This window comes from Triturus cristatus, chromosome 8, assembly GCF_964204655.1.
Source record: "Triturus cristatus chromosome 8, aTriCri1.1, whole genome shotgun sequence".
Classification (NCBI taxonomy): Eukaryota; Metazoa; Chordata; class Amphibia; order Caudata; family Salamandridae; genus Triturus; species Triturus cristatus.
The window spans coordinates 1,571,636,360-1,571,655,237 of NC_140591.1; the positions used below are offsets into that span (position 1 = coordinate 1,571,636,360).

The following is an 18,878-nucleotide window of genomic DNA, read 5'->3' on the forward strand; positions in this document are numbered from 1 at the left end:
ACACAATTCCACAACTAACAATTTCAATCCAACACAAAAGCTCTAACTTTCACAAATGCAAGACCAATTGCATTGCAAAGGATTGTTGAGTTTGCACTCGCATTGTGTAAAATATGGAGTGAAATTTTCATCTGTCACTGTTTTTTGCAATATGATCTTGTTCTAATTTTTTACTTTTTGGGCATGATCTACATCTACTGTTTATTGTTAGACATCGTAAATGTGAGTGCATTTGCACTAATTGTTTTCCATTTTTGTGCATGAACACTGAATCAGCATGTGTATGCAGTGCAATACGCAAGATGCACATCTTCACTTGTTTCACTTGTTGGGTTCTGACGGACTTTTCTATTGCATAAGCAACTATTTTTTTTGTTTGTATGATTCACTAGAGCCCTCTCTCTTCGCATCAGCACTTTTATAGCTTTGTTTCTTGCATGCGTTGCTCACATCGGTTAATTTTTCATGACCAATTGCCAAGCACTAATCTGTGAGAGTTTATCCTGTGACATGTCAGACAGGACCGCTTTAAATTTCACATTATCCATTAGCATTTGTCATTCTGAAAGCGCCATATTCTTGATGCTGTAGTCTGCATACACTGCAGTCTTAACTACTATTCTTTTAAGTTTATAAGTTTTAATAAAAAAAAATCTTTCCAATCAATGTACTGTATATGCAGTGAATTTAAGGGAACCTAAATAAAAAATACACCAATTTCTATAAACAAGCAAATGCTCAGCAGATTTAATAAAACAAAGACATTTAAAAAGTGACTCATTAATAAAAATAATCACAAATGTAAACAGTATTTATCAATTAAAAACCTACAACCTCAAAAACTGCAAACATATTTTGAAACAATACAAAAAAAAAAAAAAATCACAGCAACTAAAAAAAATTACTAGATATTAAAAACCTTACTTTTTAAAATGTAGTCAATCCATTAAATCGCTCTACTAAATGAGTTACATTATTAATGATGTAATTATCCAATTAAAATAAAAGTTTAGAAAATTACAAAAAAGTCATTAAATTATGTATAAATTAAACAAATTACATAGCTTTCAATCTAATTAAAAAGTTGAATACAATTTAAGAAATTATATTTTGTCAATTATTTAAACACAATGTAAATACATGTTAAACTAACTTCTCAAACAGCTCCCTGCAAAGCCAATTATATTCCATTTTATTAAAAATTACAATAAACTCAGAAGAAACACTTTAAAAATATTGCCAAAACAAAAACAATTACAAAACGATTGCAGACAACTAACAAAAATATATTAATAAATTGAAACACAAAACATCATAAAACATTACAAACTAATTTAACATTGATTTTATATCAACTATATTTTTAAAAAAAAGGATATTAAACACATAAACGCACAAAATACCTACCTGGTATATTCTGTACCGTGATTTTCCTATTGTTATAATATCTTTTTTAACACTATTTGAGTCAATTATTGTTGTTTACTCTATTATGATCTAAGAGCATGCCTAATAAAGGGGATACTAGATCAGAGATTCACAAGTGAAATAATAACTCACCAATCTGCAAGCTCTTTAACTTGATGAATGTTGAATGTTTAATTTCTTTGTTGCTTTCTAGGGAGCAAATGATGATGGGAAGTAGCCACTATGTTCCACATGTATCATCCTTTAACACCACTAAGATGCATCCATCTTCATTCATCCTCATTGGCATTCCAGGACTAGAACCTGTCCAGTGCTGGATCTCCATTCCCTGCTGTGCCATGTATATTCTGGCACTCTTAGGGAACTGCACTATTCTCTGCATCATAAAATTGGAGCGCAGCCTTCACGAGCCTATGTTTTTGTTTCTGTCCATGCTTTCAATCACTGACCTGATTCTTTCTACCTCTGCAGTGCCCAAAATGTTGAGTATCTTTTGGTTCAATTCTCGAGACATCAGCTTCAATGCCTGCCTTGCCCAGATGTTCTTCATCCATTCCTTCACAGCTATGGAATCAGGCTTCTTCTTGGCCATGGCATTTGACCGTTATGTGGCAATCTGCAATCCTCTCAGGCACTCATCTATCCTCACCAATCCAACAATAGGTAAAATTGGTATTGTGGTAGTGTTAAGGGGGGGTTATTTTTTTCTCCCCACATGCATTCCTTGTAAAAAGCTTACCCTACTGTCACACCAATGTAATCCCCCACACCTATTGTGAGTTCATGGCCATCATAAAGTTAGCTTGTACAGACCCATACACAAGCAAAGCGTACAGTCTCACAGTGGCTTTACTGATTGCAGCTTTTGATTTGCTGTCAACAGTCCTGTCATACATTTTTATCCTACGGTCGGTGTTGAGGTTGCCTTCAAAAGAAGCGAGCCGTAAGGCATTAAGCACCTGTGGTTCACACATCTGTGTCATTTTAGTGTTTTATACAACTGCAATTTTTACCTTTTTAACACACCGGTTTGGTCACAATATATCTCCAGAGATTCACATCACAGTTGCCAATATCTACCTCTTGGTGCCACCAACTTTGAATCCTATTATTTATGGGGTCAGGACAAAGAAGATTCGTCAGCGGGTGGTGACGATTTTTTATCTCAAAAGAAACTGCAGATGATTGACATGCATTCCATCAATAAAGAATACATACAACATACAAACAGATGATTGAGTAAATATTGTGATCTCATTTAGTAACATGTTCATAAATAAATAAATATTAAATATGTGTTCATATTTAAATGTAAGGTAAACATATATTCTGCACTGACATTTGAATTCATTTTCTGGGATAGCACAATAATAGCCGCACCTTTCAGAAAAGATAAATAATATACTTTATGAAGAGGCACAAAGAAGGGTCCTACAATTTAGTAACGTGTATTTGTTAAAGGCGTAATGTGAAAAAAGTGAATGTGGTAAGTCTTTAAGGTTTAGTCCACTGATGGACATATTAGGTAGGTCATTTGATATTACTGTGAATCGGCCACACAAGGCAAATTTGATAACAGGTAAGAAGTCAAGAGTCATAGGCACACCACCCATCATTGACCGTCGGTTTGACAGTTATTTGTTAAGCTGTCTATGCACTGATTTTAAAGTGACATCAAGATAGCGCCAGAATAAAACTTACAGCATCTTGGTAGCCATTTTTAATAGCACTTTTTCTCTTTATTGTTTGTATCACCTTTTTGCACTGCAACCATCACCCTACCGTTTGTATTCACGCCTGGGACAACTGGATAACCACCATAACCATCAGAGTGGTTGGTTCTCACAGTACAGTCCTGAGTTCCCAGATGATGATAAGCCACCTTTGGTGGGTGATGGGAACTAAACCTTTTTGATATATCTCTTACCATTATTTGTTTGGGGTTTCAACTTGCCTGTCTTGTCAGCGTTTTCTTTATACAGAACATTAGACCCACAGTATCTTTGTAGAGTATATGTTGAATAGGGGACTTATACTGTAGTTGGTCTTTAAACTTCTCCCTTGGACCCTCCCCCACCCTTTTCCTTTGTGTGAGAATTTTATGTATTGACACCACCCATCATGCCTGTGAAAGAGTGCTAGCATGTTCATCTACACGTATTCTGATGTTGTAGACATGTAATGTATAGTCTTGTTTATTTGTTATTAAACATCAGTAATGTGCAATAAAGTGAAGGTATCAATGAATTGTTGTTTAGCATTTTATAGTGAAAAGAAATTCGCTGTAACGTGTGAAGTAATTTACTCTTATTTTGTGTGGACATCATATCAAGCTGGTCAGAACTTTGATTCATGTTCTTCGCAATACCTTAATGGATTGAAATATATTTGCCTATATCAGAGCTCTGTTGAAATGAGCTATCTTACAATACAAAATCTCAAATACAAAGTCTGTAAATTTGCATTGCGGAATTAAGTGAGAAGTAAGTTGATCTAATTGAATGCTATCCCTTGATTCTTCTAAGGTTCACCAGATTGACCGCAATTTTCAAAGTTTATCTTTGGTTACTAAAAGTCTCATAAAGAGTTTGACAAAAAACTGGACATAGTTCTGTCTGCCAAACTTGTATAATCCTGATTTATTTAAAGTGGTTTTCAAAAACTTCGTTCCCAACTGCAGAGCCAGCAATGACTTTGTCATCAGAAACCTGTGACTGACAACCCATTAGCGACTTGTCCACTGGTTAATATATGGAAGAATGTCCGCCCACTTTGGGGCTGTGATTTCATTGTGCTTTTTCCTGTTTGGGACCACCAGGGAAAGTCTGGTGGTCTTAAACAGAAACCAAAAGAATATGCATAACTCACTGGGAGCTTGCCAGAGACCTTTCATTTTCCTTTTCAATAACAAACTCCTTCCTTGGGACATGTTTTTGAAAAACAAAAAGATTTAAAAGTGGGCAAATTAAATATAGCTCCACTCAACAAAGCCTCAGTGCCTTCATCAGAACCAGAGTGATAAAGGGTTTGCTCTCTGCATCTAAGTATGATGAAGGTTAGCCTTCTACCCGGTTAGAGAAGAATTCACATACATTGACCAGGAGGACCAGCTGACCCTCAGACACACTCCTAATGAGCTACTTTGTTTGTTCAGGTTCCTAAGTGTTTTGTACATAATAGATTAACAAAATTAGTGAGTGATGAATTAAGTTAAACTTTGCCTTCGAAGAAGAATGACACTCAAACATTCATGTCACCACTCAATAATTCAGTTGTCATTTCTTTAGTAGGTACTCAAAGTTGTGCATCCTTTCAAAACTATCCTAAAATAGATTCAGAACTGAACATGCTACTGATTCCAGATACCAGACTGAAGAATGTTGAAAAATTGAACATTGAAAAGAACATCCATGTTTATTACCTTTAAATTTAATTCTTCATGAATTCTAGGTACTTTCGACAGTTTTTGCCAACAATAATTTGATGTCAATAACTCTTTTATGTAGTGTGACTGGCTATCATACAGTCCCAGGAAAGGGGATTGTCCTCCACCTGAGTGGGTGTGATTTGGGTGTCTTTCACAGAAAGATTTTAGATAGCTGAAGTATTGGGGTTAGTTCTCTGAGTCACCCTGCCTTCTTTGTAGTCAACGTGGCACGCAAATTGGAAGATAGTATTGGAGGCTGAGGTGAAAAAGAAACAGAGGCATGCCATATAAAGTACCATTTACTGTAGGCACATCATATGGTATAGAGCTGATTCAACCGTTAGCTTAGAAACATGGGAATTATCTCAAACGTGACACAAAATCAATTGGTAATCCAGTAACTACAGGTTTAGTTGTGCTGGGTGGGTGGTTCCCTCAATTTCGGCAAAGGTTTTAAATTTGGAGACAGTAAACTCTGGGAGAAGTTTTTATATTTGGAGAAAGCAAAAACTGGGATGGGCAGGTAGTGAGTGACATGTATCATTTAATTGCTTTGCCTACTTATTTAGCTCTTTCCCTAAGATTCATGAAACAAGGCACACAAAATCAGACATGTGGCCTGATTCCCAAAGGTAACTTACACTTACACTTTTCATCATTTTTCTCTTTTGAGTGCTTACTACATTTTGGCTATTCACAAAATCCCAGTGTAAATTTACTCCAAAAGTGTACCATAACTCAGTCATAGTTGATGTGGCAATTGAGCCAACAACAAACCGAGCACACCAATATTTCCTTAGGAATCTGGGTGCGGACAAGTCAAACACCAAGAGATTATAAATGTTTAAATCAATTATAATGAGCTAGTCCTAGGACTGGATTAACTGTTAATACAGGACTTTCATCAACTGAATTAAATCATAAGAATGGATGACACAGAACAGTATGCATTCTATGTAGAAATTATTCCTAAGCAACATATTTTTTATTCCAGATATGCAAATGGTAATGTAACAGAGAGTGCTTATTACCAGCCGTAGTGAATAATATATTCACAGAAAGTACCAAGTGTCTGAAGGAATCAGATAATGTTATAACTCAAAATCATAAGAGCAGTGGCTTGGACAAAAGGGTTAGAAGATGGGGTAAGGATGTCAGCCAACAGAAAGAATATCCTCTTACACTGCTATGAATCTGATGGAGAAGGCAACGAGGTCAAAAATATCATGGCAAGCAAGCAATTTGTAGTTATTATTAGAAGTGCACAGACTGAGAACACTTTAGTGGTTATTGTCGTTAGTAAAGGCATGTGTTAGGGCATATTAATGAAGCACAGGTCAATTTTAGACTATCAAGGAATTAAAGTTCTAGAAAATTCTTTGTAGAGTTGATCAGACCTTTTGAGTTCTTCTACAAATGGCATTGAAATATTTTTCTTTCTCTAACAATTAAACTGTAATACTGCATTGAGGCAGTGACAACTTCAGTGCTGTCCAATTCTAAGCATGTATTACTCCACATTAAGTAACATATGGATAGATCACGTCACCAGGACTTATTGTGTAATATCATAAAAATACCAGAGCCAAAATATTCTAAACACACCGAAAATTGGTTTTATTTATGTGTTTAATTTGTTTAACAGCCGGAGCAATGTATGTGTTCTGCGTGGTTTGGAAAAACAGTGGTTCACTAAACACCCAATAGGTCTCAGGAGTGTTTTAGAGAAAACACAGTAGGTCCTATATAATTTAGAGGACCCAACAGTACACAGTATATCAAAGGCAAGTATAAAGCAGGGCACTTCTTAGCATTGTAATGCAATTAATTTATTCATTGCACAGTATCACATAATTTTTTTAATTTATATAAATATCATGATTTAGCGCTCACAGATAAGAGGAAAAACGTGCTGTGGCGAGTGGTTAAACATTGCAAACAAGCTAAACTTCGTTAGGCATTTTTTGTTATATAATAAAATAAGGAGTCAGGATGTTCTGGGGTCGCGTTTTGATCTCAGGTAGTTGAGTTCATCATAAGGCCAGGTATGTGAGCAACTAGTATTTAATACATGGCCGGACCAGCCGTGTGGCAGAATTTGCAATGAAGGGAAAGACGTGAAAAACAATTCACTTAGGGTCTCTATGAGGGCTAGCAATCCTGAGAATTTGGTACGTAGTTGATGCCGCCATAAATCTAATTATTGCGAGGTCCTGTTTAAATATTGCAGTCTTTGTCAAAGATATAGCAGGGTTTTGACGGCGATCGTTCATGCAAGGAGTTAATCCAGACACTGAATGGAAGCTCCGGTGTCTGTGGAAAGCTGCCAAAGTTCCATATTGTCACAGAGCAGTCAGACTTATGTTAGAGGCAATGTATAAGTGTTTATCCCACACTGTAACACAGTGAAAACAAACCACAAATGAAGACCACAACAGAGTTAGAAAAGAAAAGCAGATTTTAATAAATAAAACACCACTAAAACAACAAAAATCTCATTAGTAGAACCAGAGATATTGAAATTTAAAGTTTTTATGAAACATAGCACCAAGAGGCATCAAGTGCCAATTGTAGATCTCTGGTTGCACCAGTCCACGAGAAAGTCTCAAGTTCAGACCAACCACTATGGAGTGTGGGCCTGCTATAGTTATCAAGTTAGACCCACTGAACAAAAGTACCTTGAGTTCTGTTTTACGGAGCGTTGCATGGATCCGCATCACAGACGCGTCGCACAGCCCAGGTGATGCATCGGTTCTGAGATGCGGCGAGGTTGAGATGCACAGACCTGTAGCATCAATGTTAGAGATCTTGTGATGCGCATTTTGGATTCAGGGATGCAGTGAACGGTCGGGGCAATGAGTAGGCTCTGAAGTGTAGCAAGGCTGCGATGCAGAGTCTGAAGTCATTATCGATGCTGCGGTTGACAAGGGATGTGAGGGCCAGCACCAAGAATACTACACTCATTGGCCGTTCTGAAGACAATGCAGGCTGTGATTGGGGTCTTTGCGATAGGTCCAATCCATGCAGCAGCGGAAATACTTTGGTTCTGCTCACAGGGTTGCACTGTACAGCAGAGGAGATGTATCAGTTCTACTGAATCCACAGAGGCTGGCAAACTATCTTAAGCCAATTTCCAAGGGCCCAGGTCTGGGGTGGCACCGCTTGGCAGGATAGACTCACAGAAAGCTGAGTCCAGGTGCAGAAACAGGGTTGTTGGAAGCCTGTTATGTCCCTGAGGCTTCAGATCTGGAGGCCAACCAACTAGCCCTTGGAGTCACTCTCGGCACAAGAGATGCAGGCCCAGTCTTTCTCACCCAGGCAAGAGGGCAGCAGGATAACACAGCAAAGAAGGAGTCCAGCAGAGTGCAGTCTAGAGGTGTCAGTCCTTCAGCAGCATAGTGGTCCTGAAGTATACTGAAGTGGTGGTGTTGTAGGTCCTTCTTTATACCCAGGGGCCCTGGTTCTAAAAGGTGGGAGAAGCTTCTATACAGTGTATTTGAATTGCATGGAATTCCCTTCCTCCTCTGCCCTAGCTTCATGCTGGCTGAGGTGACACTGCAGAGTTGTTAGGCCCTTTGTGTGAAGACAGGACACAGCCCATCCAAATGTAAGTGGGGCTCTGCCCGGCTCCTCCCTCTCATCCTGTCAGTGATGGCACATCCAGTCACACCTAAGCTTCCATTGTGTGTGGCTGTCTAGGAGTAAAACAAAGCCCAACTGCCAACTTCATGCAGTCATGTGACCCAGGCAGGATGCACAAACCAAATTGCTAATGCAAGAAAATGCCAACTTTCTAAAAGTGGCATTTCAGAATTGTAATTGAAAATCAAAGTTCACCATAAATTTAATTTTTAGATTGTGATTCTAGAGATACCAAACATGAACCAGTATCTCTTCCCATTTGAAAATGACACCTATAAATTGTGGTACGGCAAATCCAGTTTTATACTATGGGAGAGAAGGGCCTTGCAGTAGTGAAAAATTAGTTTTTCACTACCAGGATATGTAAAACCTAAAATTACTCTGGGGTGGCCAGGGCCTACCCTGGGGGTGACGCATATGTATTAAAAAAGTAAAGTTTGGACCTGGCAAGTATTCATTTCCCAGGTGTTGGTCTGCGCAGGGATGTAGTTAGCAAGCCCAATGATGAAGCATGCCACATATTGTGAGTGAGGGCAATTTTTTTAAAGCAACACATGTGACACTCTCTCCTTATGCTGCATACTTCTCTTTTCTCCTACATCTCTTTGTGTTTTGGATGTTTGTTGTGGAGGTTCATGTAGGAGCAATACTTCTTTCCCCTTTGTTTTGTGCGATTGAAAAGATGTATTTTCACAGGTTGAAATGGAAGTTTAAACTGCACACTCAGGGTCTGCAATGGCAGGTCTGGGGCATTTTTAAAGCGCTTCTTAAGTGGGTGACACAATCAGTGCTGCAGGCCCTGGACACGTAGTGCCACTTTGCTAGGTACTTATAAGTAAATTACATAAGCCAATTGGGTAGCAGCCAATTCTACCATGTTTTAAGGAGAGAGCACGTGTACTTTAGCACTGGTTGGTGCTTAGTATCCTACAACCTGCAAAAACGATGTCAGAGAAAATGGAGGAGGAAGGCAAATATTTGGGGAGAAGACCACCCCAAGGCTGACAGTTCAAACAATACGCAATCCTGGCAGGATGACTGGGGAGAGGCTGTAACTAGACCCACATACTTCAAATGGTATTGCCTCCTTGACACACACAAAGGAGCTTGACACCAGGTCTGCCTGCCTCTTGTCACCCCAGACAGTTTTCTGCTTGACAGGTAAATGGGAGAACTTTCTAGAACCAGATGTGGGGGTAGGACAGGATGTCCCACCACAAAAAGGTTAAACGCAGGTAGAAGTATTGGATCTTTCAGAGCTAATCAAGGGAATACTCCTGGACCTGAGGAGCTTACAGGAGAAGAGCTGCCCTGCTGCCTGATGGATTGCCTTACTGTCTGAGAAGAAAGATTGGACCTGCTTTTTTTCATCCCAGGCTACACTTAGTGAGTCCAAGGGTCAGTTGGTTGGATTCCCGTGTAAGCTACAGGTACACAGTAAGCTTCAGAGGTCTCCCTGTAACTGCCCAATTAACCTGATGCAACTAGACCTGCCTGGACCTGCATCTGTATCTGGTTTAAATCTGCTAGTGGCCTCTGCTGAAGTGAGTCCTGACCACCAAGAGGTGCCCTCCAGGTCCTGAGCCCCTGGCTTGCATCAGAGTGTACTACTCCTGAAGTAAATGTGAAAATCCTGAAGTTTGGACTCCTTGCGATGGTGAATGGCCCATCTGTACCAAAACTCTGCAGTCCGGGATGACCAACTCTGTATATCGCTATGGTAAAACATGCTCTTTCTGTCGACAAAGATCATGGAATGTGACTGGCAACGCAAGGCCTGTACTTTGCACTACAGCAACGGCATACACAAAGACTGTCAATGCAAAGCTTCAGCAATGACCGTCTATGATACACATCGGATTTTTGTGCTACAGTGAGGATCATCCGTGATTCCTGACCAGCTCTTCGCACTACATTGATGAGTGTCCGTTATGCCTACTCACGGCCTCCTCTAACCTGAATTGATTCTTTTGCGCAGGACGTAGTGGGGTAACTTTTCAATGGGACTAACTTGGTCTCTGTATCCAACCCACGGTCCATGGTGGTGGGCATGAACATGTGACTTTTCCGGTCTAGCGCGGCCAGATGACCACGAGTGGCGTTTTGAACTTTTAGATTCTATTTTCCCTCAAAACTTCAGAATTTAAAATTCTCAGTTCTACTGATTGGATTGTGTCATTCCATTAATATTTATCTATTAAAATGTACTCTATTTTTCTAAATTGGTTTGTATGTTTTCTTGTGTTGTGTTCTCACTTTTTTATTACTGTTTGTGTGATGCATAAAGTCACACTTAGAATTAGGGGTCTTTAGTTGGCAGTGGTATTTACCCTGTCCATGTAGGGACCCTTTGTTCTAGTCAGGGGAGGGGGACCACAGAACCAAGATAACCCATGTGCACCCCCTTGGTAGCTTGGCACAAGCAGTCAGGCCTATCTCAGAGGCAATGTGGAAAGTATTTGTATATAACACACATAGTAATACAGTGAAAATACTACACATGGACACCACACCAGTTTAGAAAAATAAAGTATCTTTATCTAACCAAACAAGACCAAAATGTAACATACATAACTCAAAATATGACTTTTTAAGGGTATCAAGAATAACAGTTCATAGAACTCTATGGATGCAGTGTTTTTACACAAAGTACCTTAGATGCGTCAACATCCTCAAAGAAAAACAGCCACAGAGGAGGGGGCATAGGGAAAACACAGCAATGCATTGGCTCCTGAGTCCCTGGCGAGTCAGTTCTCCTGCAAGCAGGAGAAGTGTTGCATCAAAGCCGGACTGTAAGGGGAAGCAATGCATCAAAATCCAAGTAGGTTGTGGTCTGCAGGTGAAGTGTTGAAAATTGTGACTCGCAGATACGATGAGTGGAAATCTGCGATGCGATGACAGAAAACAGGCACTGTATTGAGTTCTTCAGCCGAGGTCCCACGAAGCGTTGATTCTTTCAGCCGCACAGTAGTCAGAGTCAGTGCGGTGGTCTCAAACTTTGAAGATTCTGTGCGCTGAACTCAGGCTGTGCTGTTTCTTTAGCCGTGAACAGGCGCTGCATTAATTTCAGCAGCCACATGGCGGCGGTGCGTGGATATTTCTCACACACAGCGGAGCTGCATCAGAAAAACAGGTGCTGGACAGGTAAAAACACACAGCATTGGAGTTCAGGGATGCTGCAGGTGAAATCTTTGATGGCCCTGAGACTTCCTAACAGGTGGCAAGCACAAACAAGCCCTTGGAGAAAGTTCACTAGTAGGATACACAGCAACATCTAGCAATTGTCACTCCAAGTGGAAGCAACAACTGCAGGACAATCCAGAAAAACACCACACAGCAAAGGGGCATTACTCCTTTTTACAGTTCTTCTCCTTGGCAGAGTGTCCTTTCAATCCAAAAGTGTGGCAAAACGTTGGGGGTTTAGGTCTGATACATATACCCCTTTTGGCCTTTGAAGTAGTTATTCTTCAAAGGATTGTCTCTGTAGTGCACCAGTTCTTGGCCTGCCTGGTCTTGGCTCCAGACATACTCCGGGGTGATGGGCAATCAGGATATGCAGGGCTCACCTCCCCTCCCTTTGTGTGAGTGTCTAAAGTGAATGCACAAACAACCCAGCTGTCAGTATAAACCAGACGTTGATTCCACAGACAGGCAGAGGCACAGGGTGGTCACACAAGAAAATGCCCACTTACTAAAAGTGGCATTTTCAAATACACAATTTGAAAATCACCTTTGCTTAAAGGTGTGTTTTTAAATCCTGAGCTCAGGATGCTCAAACTCCAAATATTTAGCTTTTCCCGATTGGAAGTTACACTGTTACAAGACAGCTCTAAATTTAGCCTGTGGGAGAGCTAGTCCTTGCAACAGTGAAAAATGAAATTACCAGTATTTCACTATCAGGACATGTAAAACACACCAGTAAATGTTGTACCTTTGACATACACTGCACCCTGCCTATGGGGGTTCCTTGGCTCTACTTTAGGGGTGCCTTACATGTAGCAAAAGGGTAAGGTTAGGGCCTGGCACGTGGGTACATTTGACAGGTCGACATGGCAGTTTAAAACTGAAATCACGGACACTAATGGTAGGCCTGTGACACGTTTACAGGGCTACACATGTGGGTGTCACAACCAGTGCTGCAGGCCACTAGTCGTATTTGATTTACAGGCCCTGGGCACACCAAGTGTACTTTAAAAGGGTCTCATGAAGAACCAATTTACACAGGGAGCACTTGCACTTTAGCACTGATCAACAGTGGTAAAATGCCCAGAGTACATAAACCAGCAAAAACGAACTCCAGGATAACATAAAAAATACAAGCGTTACAGGCATGAAGTAGAGAGGAGTTGGCCTAACGGCTAGGGCGCTCGACCTTGGACCTGGGGAACTGGGTTTGAGTCTCGGTAATGACTAATGACGCTGAACCTACTGTGATTCTGGGCAAATCACTTAATCTCCCCGTGCCTAACAAAGAATGAATGTGTGTCCTAATGTAACGTTAACTGGTGCTATGTAAAGCACTCTGATACCTGGTTGGATTCGGGTCAAGTTCGCGCTATATAAAATTCTGCAAGACAAAAAAAGAAGAGAGGGGAAACCACGCCAAGGATGCTAGGTCTAACAGACACTAAATAAACCTGTGATTAACTCTCTGGTGACTTGGCAGAAAAGCAATTAGACTTAATTTAGAGTCATTGTGTACAGTATTTATGCTGTATATCAAATGACAACACAACAGAAGAAAACTCCCAAACCAATTTAGATAGCAGGGTGAAGTTTTATTACTAAAAGGACACCACAATTATAGTAATCCAATCAGTAGAACTAGAGTTATGAATTTTGTAAGTTTAAGTCTCAAAATAGCACAAAAATGTATTAAGCAATAACTGCGGTCATCGGATTGAACTTGACCTGCGCAAAGTTAAAAATTGTAGGCTGACTGCAATAGAGCACGTGTCAGATAGAGGGGCGGGGCCAGGTTCGCTCCAGTGAAAAAATTTACTTTTTAACACAGGCCCAGAGTTACTACGATTTTGTGTCAGGGTTGCAGCAGTTGTGTCGCGCAGCCCTGATCCAGAATCATTTTTGGCATTTACACAGCAACAACTGGACAACTGATGGCTATTTCCAGACCTCGCTTACAATTTAGACCAAGAAACCCACCTGACGCATTTGCAATGTCCCTTGCACATGGGACCACGTGCCACAAATGCGTACCAGATAATTCTTACCCATTTTTTGATTCCATATTTTTTAAAATCTTTTTCTAATTCCGTAAATCACTGTTATTTTTCCATCAGCCTTGTCTTCCCCAGAATGAAACCCCTCCAGCCGAACCCAAAGTGGACCTCCTGTGGGACCTCCGTCATCTCCTTATGGAACTACAAACTTTGAGGGCCCTACAGAAAGCCTAATCACCCGATAGCAAAGGTGAAGGCCACACTAATAAAAACACGACTTTAGAAAAGGCTATCATACCAACATAATGCGGCATCACCCCAACACTGCGTGGCTAATAACTTACTCACATGGACAGAACTCCCAGGTAGGAGACCATATTAGGGCAATATTTCAATGAATTAAGTCTCCCTTTCACAGATATAGACTCATTTTTCGAATTTATATTACTTTACCACCTAATCGAGTGGCCTTCTTCCCACCACTCATGAGCACCCATTTCCCACATATTTAATGGAATGTATTTATTTTTCTACAAGTTATATGCTAGTGTTGTGGCAGCTTTTGTATGCCTTTTGTACTTATATATGGACCCATGTCTGTTGTTCTGCACAACAATACGACACGACCGTATGTACATGCTTTGCTTACTTAAATGTTACCTATATGTATCTTATGTATCTTATCTTTGTCTAAATTATGATACCTACAACCTACAATGACTTCCATATATTTTGTTTTCCTTCCTTTTACTTCACCATTAAAGTGAACTTATCTTCTATCGTGTATTAACCTGGCTCGGACGGCTCAACTTTATCACTATGATGAAAAAATACTCCTCTCTTCCCATATATATTTTTTGTCACTGATGCGCTACATGATTATGTTTTATTTATGTATGCATATTGTGTTTTCCTTATTGAACTGGGCAGCCCTGAGGAAGCTCCAGGCTAACAGGCCATTGTTAGGGGGCGGAACACGTGTTGGCTGCATCACAAACCTGCGCTTTCTACTTTTCCTTTGAAAGACTGAAGTTCCAAAGAGTCCTGACTATACAAAAAATACTGGATGCAATAAATGGATCTGATTCCTTATAGACTACGATTTTTCTTACTTGTCTTGCCACATCTTTAAGATTTACACAGCAACACAAAGCCACTTTGAATGGCTTTGTGTAATTTATTAAATACAATGTAATGCAACACAGCACATGGCCATGCTTTAATCTCCATCTGGTAGGCGTTACATGGGTGGAGCGTGAGAGTTCCCTTGCATCCATCCATGTATTTTGACACAAATCCAGATTTACAATGCCTTTTAATCCTAAAATGGTGCACCTACCCAACATAGGCGTAACAAGGAGAAATATCTTTATTTCTGCTTTTTACTTCTCTTTCCATGAAGCACACATAGAAAGAGAAATGTGTCTCATTGGATTGTTTTTGTGTAAGAAGGTATCCCTTCCTCACAAGAACAAACCTGTCCATAGACAGCATACAGTGTGCCTGTGTACTGAGAGAGCAGAAAGGCTCCATATCTTTGTAAATTGGAGAATTTCTGCTCTCTCCTTTCACAGAACGCAGTGTAACAAGTTCCCTTGCTGCACCGTGTGCCGTCATATAACTTTAAATGTGCCCCTTATCCCTGGAATGGAATTCAAAAACTATGAGCATTTTTGAAGTACCATTCACCATGCCCTTTAGTGTCCACCTTAGGTGTGACTTATACGCATTAAAAAGAAAGAATTAGCTCTTACAAAATGTGTATTTTGACAGGTCAAAATGGCACACACAGGCTTCAGGGGTAAGCTTGGAAACATGTTTTACTGTTCTACTGTAGTGTGAGGTTCTGTAGCGATTCGAACCTGTGAATTCGGTATCATAGTACTGACACGATTTTGGTACCAATGAACCGCAAACGATCCATTGTATACGTGACAGTGTTTTCGCTGCGCAACTAGCACGAATTCACTGGAAACTAGGGCATTCTCTCTAAAAGTCACGGCATCCATTTTAGTTACGGCATCCATCTTGTTTCTTGCCCTCACATAGTCAATGAACGGACGATGACCCCGGCAGAGTCACCTTGTTAAGGACACGTAAGCTCGAGCCCCGAGAAAGGCTGACGCTACATGACTAGGCAGAATCAAGCTGCCTCCCTTGCCTGAGGCCAGTCCTGCTATACTGGTTCTCGTGTCCGTTGTCCTGACTGAAAGGCCGAAGACGATTGCCCTGCCCGTTTATGATCCATAAACACCTCTTATCCTACATTTCAATCCTTTGCACCTGGCTCTGCTCCTTTCTTTCTGGGCTTTTACAATGGGGAGGTTACGATTTTTATGATGGGGAGGATCAAGTAGAGAATGAAAAACTGTCGAGAGGATCTGATTGAACACCGAGAACCCACAACTAATCATTGTTTGATATTTATTTATTGTCTGTTTGGGATACCGGGTTAGGCATGAGAAATATTCGTGTAATGTTGCCCCAAGACATTTTTCTTGTATTTAAGAAGCAACCCACTTAATGCAATTTGAACAGCCTCGTAGATTCTGCCTCTGTGTGGTTCCTATGATTTCTGTATCCCTGCAGTAAATAAACCTTGGTCTTTGACGCCGCCATCGAGAAGCCCGTGTCTCTGTTTATTTGTGCACCGAGACAGGAGGAACTCAGGGGTCTTCGGGTGTTGTTTCCCTGACACCTCTGGACTCTTAAAAGTCCAGAACCTCAAGTGGGTGGCAGAATGAGTGCTTTGCAGTTAGTTTGCATGCCAATAGGTACATGTAGTGCCATATACTAGAGACTTATAAATAAATTCAGTCTACCTATTAGGTGTTATCCAATTTGCCTATGTCTAGAAGGGGCCCAAGCACTTTACCTTTGCTTGGCAGTGGTATAGTGCACAGCGTCCTTGGGCCAGCAAATACTGATTCAGCATAGGAAGGCAAAAGTTTGTGGGAATACAACGTACAGATGGACATCTCCAACAGTCCTGGAAGTAGACAATGTCTGGCATGCAATTGTTTGCTTTTTTAGACGTGGTTTAAGTATTCCTGAAAAGCGTTTTTGTTACTTACCACAAGACATTTAATCAGAGCAACGTTCACTATGGGTGAGGAAGAGAATACGGCCATGGTGAGGAGTATTCGAATGAGGAGCTGGTTAAGGAGGAGAGCGTGGGAGGTTTTGTGGGGGAATGCTCATCATCTTTGTTTCAAGGTGGTAGGTACATAATATAGTTTAAGGCAAATCCCAATTAATGCCAGCTTTGAAAGGTAGCCACAAATGTATGATTCTTGGACAATCATATCATTGTAATGTACTTGGGCTGTACTAGTTAGGCTGGGGCTGCAGCTCATTATGACACCTATGTATTCCATTATGACATAGGATTGTTCTATGGGCTGATCTGGCAGTTGGTGTGGGGTTTGACCTCTGTTTCATAAACCAACTTACCGAGTAAGCAGTGTTCCAGTTATTCATGAGTAATACAATGTTGGCAAAGATCTTGCCAGGCATGAGGCAGTTCCAGAGGTGAAACAAACCTCAAACATGAACTCAAGTGAGCAGTAAGGCCATTGGCTGTTCGGCAGATCATTGACCAGAATAAAAGAGTTATGACATACACAGATCAGATCCTTCTGATTATTAAGCAGGTGCTCTCATTGTGTCTGTGTGTGAAATTGTTGAGGAAGGAAAATATAGCGTTTTGTCTGTTGGTGAAATGGCTCACTGTTAAAGACAAGAGGTAAGCCAGCGTGCAAGCCTGTGCCGGAAGTAGCTGATTAAGACCGCCGATGAACCAGTGCGCAAATACACTGTTTATGCATCTTACTGCACGAGTGTTGAGTGTCAGACCGACACCAGAGGACAGTCACACTGCATCACACGCAGCTATGAAACCTGATGGCGCTAGGTCTCAGTACGAGGTGAAGACAGTTGAGCCAGTCCGGCCTGCACACTGAATGAGGTGTCCATGACAACTATGAATGGGCATTCATTTTCAAAGGAGCCGCGAAAGTACATGTTGTGTTAAAGTCATCAATCCATTTTTAAACAATCAGATCTGGGTGCAAGTAAAAGAAAGTTGAGCTGGTCCAGCAGCCGCACTGAACGGGGAGTGCATGATGACTATGGACCTCTAACCTCGGCCAGGGACCGCTCTCTCCCTCCGTAGCTCTGGCTGCCTGCTGTGCCTCTGCCCAGGAAGGGTTCAGTGCAGGTAGGGTAGGAGTTCGAGCACCGGCTCCTGCCTAAGTTGCGCCCTTGTGTTCTGCCCCATTGCCTCTTCTGGTGTGCGTATTCTCTCTTTTTCCATTATAGTGCCTTGTTTTTCCCTTGTTGTGCCTGTTTTTTAGTTATTGTGCCCTGCTTGCTATTGTGCCGTTCCGCGCCTGCATGTTTTTCCCGCTTCCCCACCCACCGCTGTCACACCCGCGGGCCCTCCCCCCACCAATTCCAACCCTCGCCTCCCAGCAGTGCCTCCCTCCACCCTCCCCTATGTAATGCCGGCCACTGCGTGGTGAGCGCGAGCAGGACCTCTGACTTCGGCCAGGGACCTGCTCGCTCCCTCCGTAGCTCTGGCTGCCTGCTGTGGCTCTGCCCCGGCAGGACTCAGTGCAGGCAGGGTAGGGGTTTGAGCCTCAGCCCCTGCCTAGATTGCGCCCTCTGTGTTCTGCCCCGTTGCCTCCCCTCTTGTGCTTATTCTCTCTTTTTCCATTATTGTGCCTTGTGTTTGCCTTGTTATGCCTGTTTTTTACTTATTGTGCCCTGCTTGCTATTGTGCCATTCCGTCCTCTCTGCCTGTTTTTCCTGCTCCCCCACTCGACGCTGCTACCCCCACGGCCTCTCCCTCCCCACTGATTCCCACTCCCGCCTCCCAGCTGTGCCTCCCTACCCCCTCCCCTATCTAATGGCGGCTGCTGCGCCCCTGCTGCGCGGTCGTGCAGTGGATGCGTGCAGCGGGCGTGCTGCTGGCATGCCGAAGATGTGCCTAAGGCTCGCCCTTCTGCGCCCGTGCACAACCCGATCGTGGGAAGTGCCAGGAACACTGGATCTCCGACTGTCCACCGCTATGACACCACCACCCTCTTCACACTCAACCCTGGAAGACTTTTGGAATGCCAACAGGCCTCACTGAACACAACCCAGAACCAGTTCTCCTGCCTCCACTGCCGCCAGACCCTCACCACCACCATGGCCTC

At 41.8% G+C, this 18,878-nt stretch overlaps 1 protein-coding gene across 1 annotated transcript; it reads left to right on the forward strand.

Annotated features, from left to right (window-relative positions):
• Window positions 1–1,685: 1,685 nt before the first annotated feature.
• On the forward strand, window positions 1,686–4,760 carry LOC146806210 (olfactory receptor 52R1-like). The gene is given in 3 exon segments (XM_085623896.1): window positions 1,686–2,120; window positions 2,122–2,574; window positions 4,719–4,760. Coding segments are annotated over 3 exon segments (930 nt in total).
• The last annotated feature ends 14,118 nt before the right edge of the window (window positions 4,761–18,878 follow it).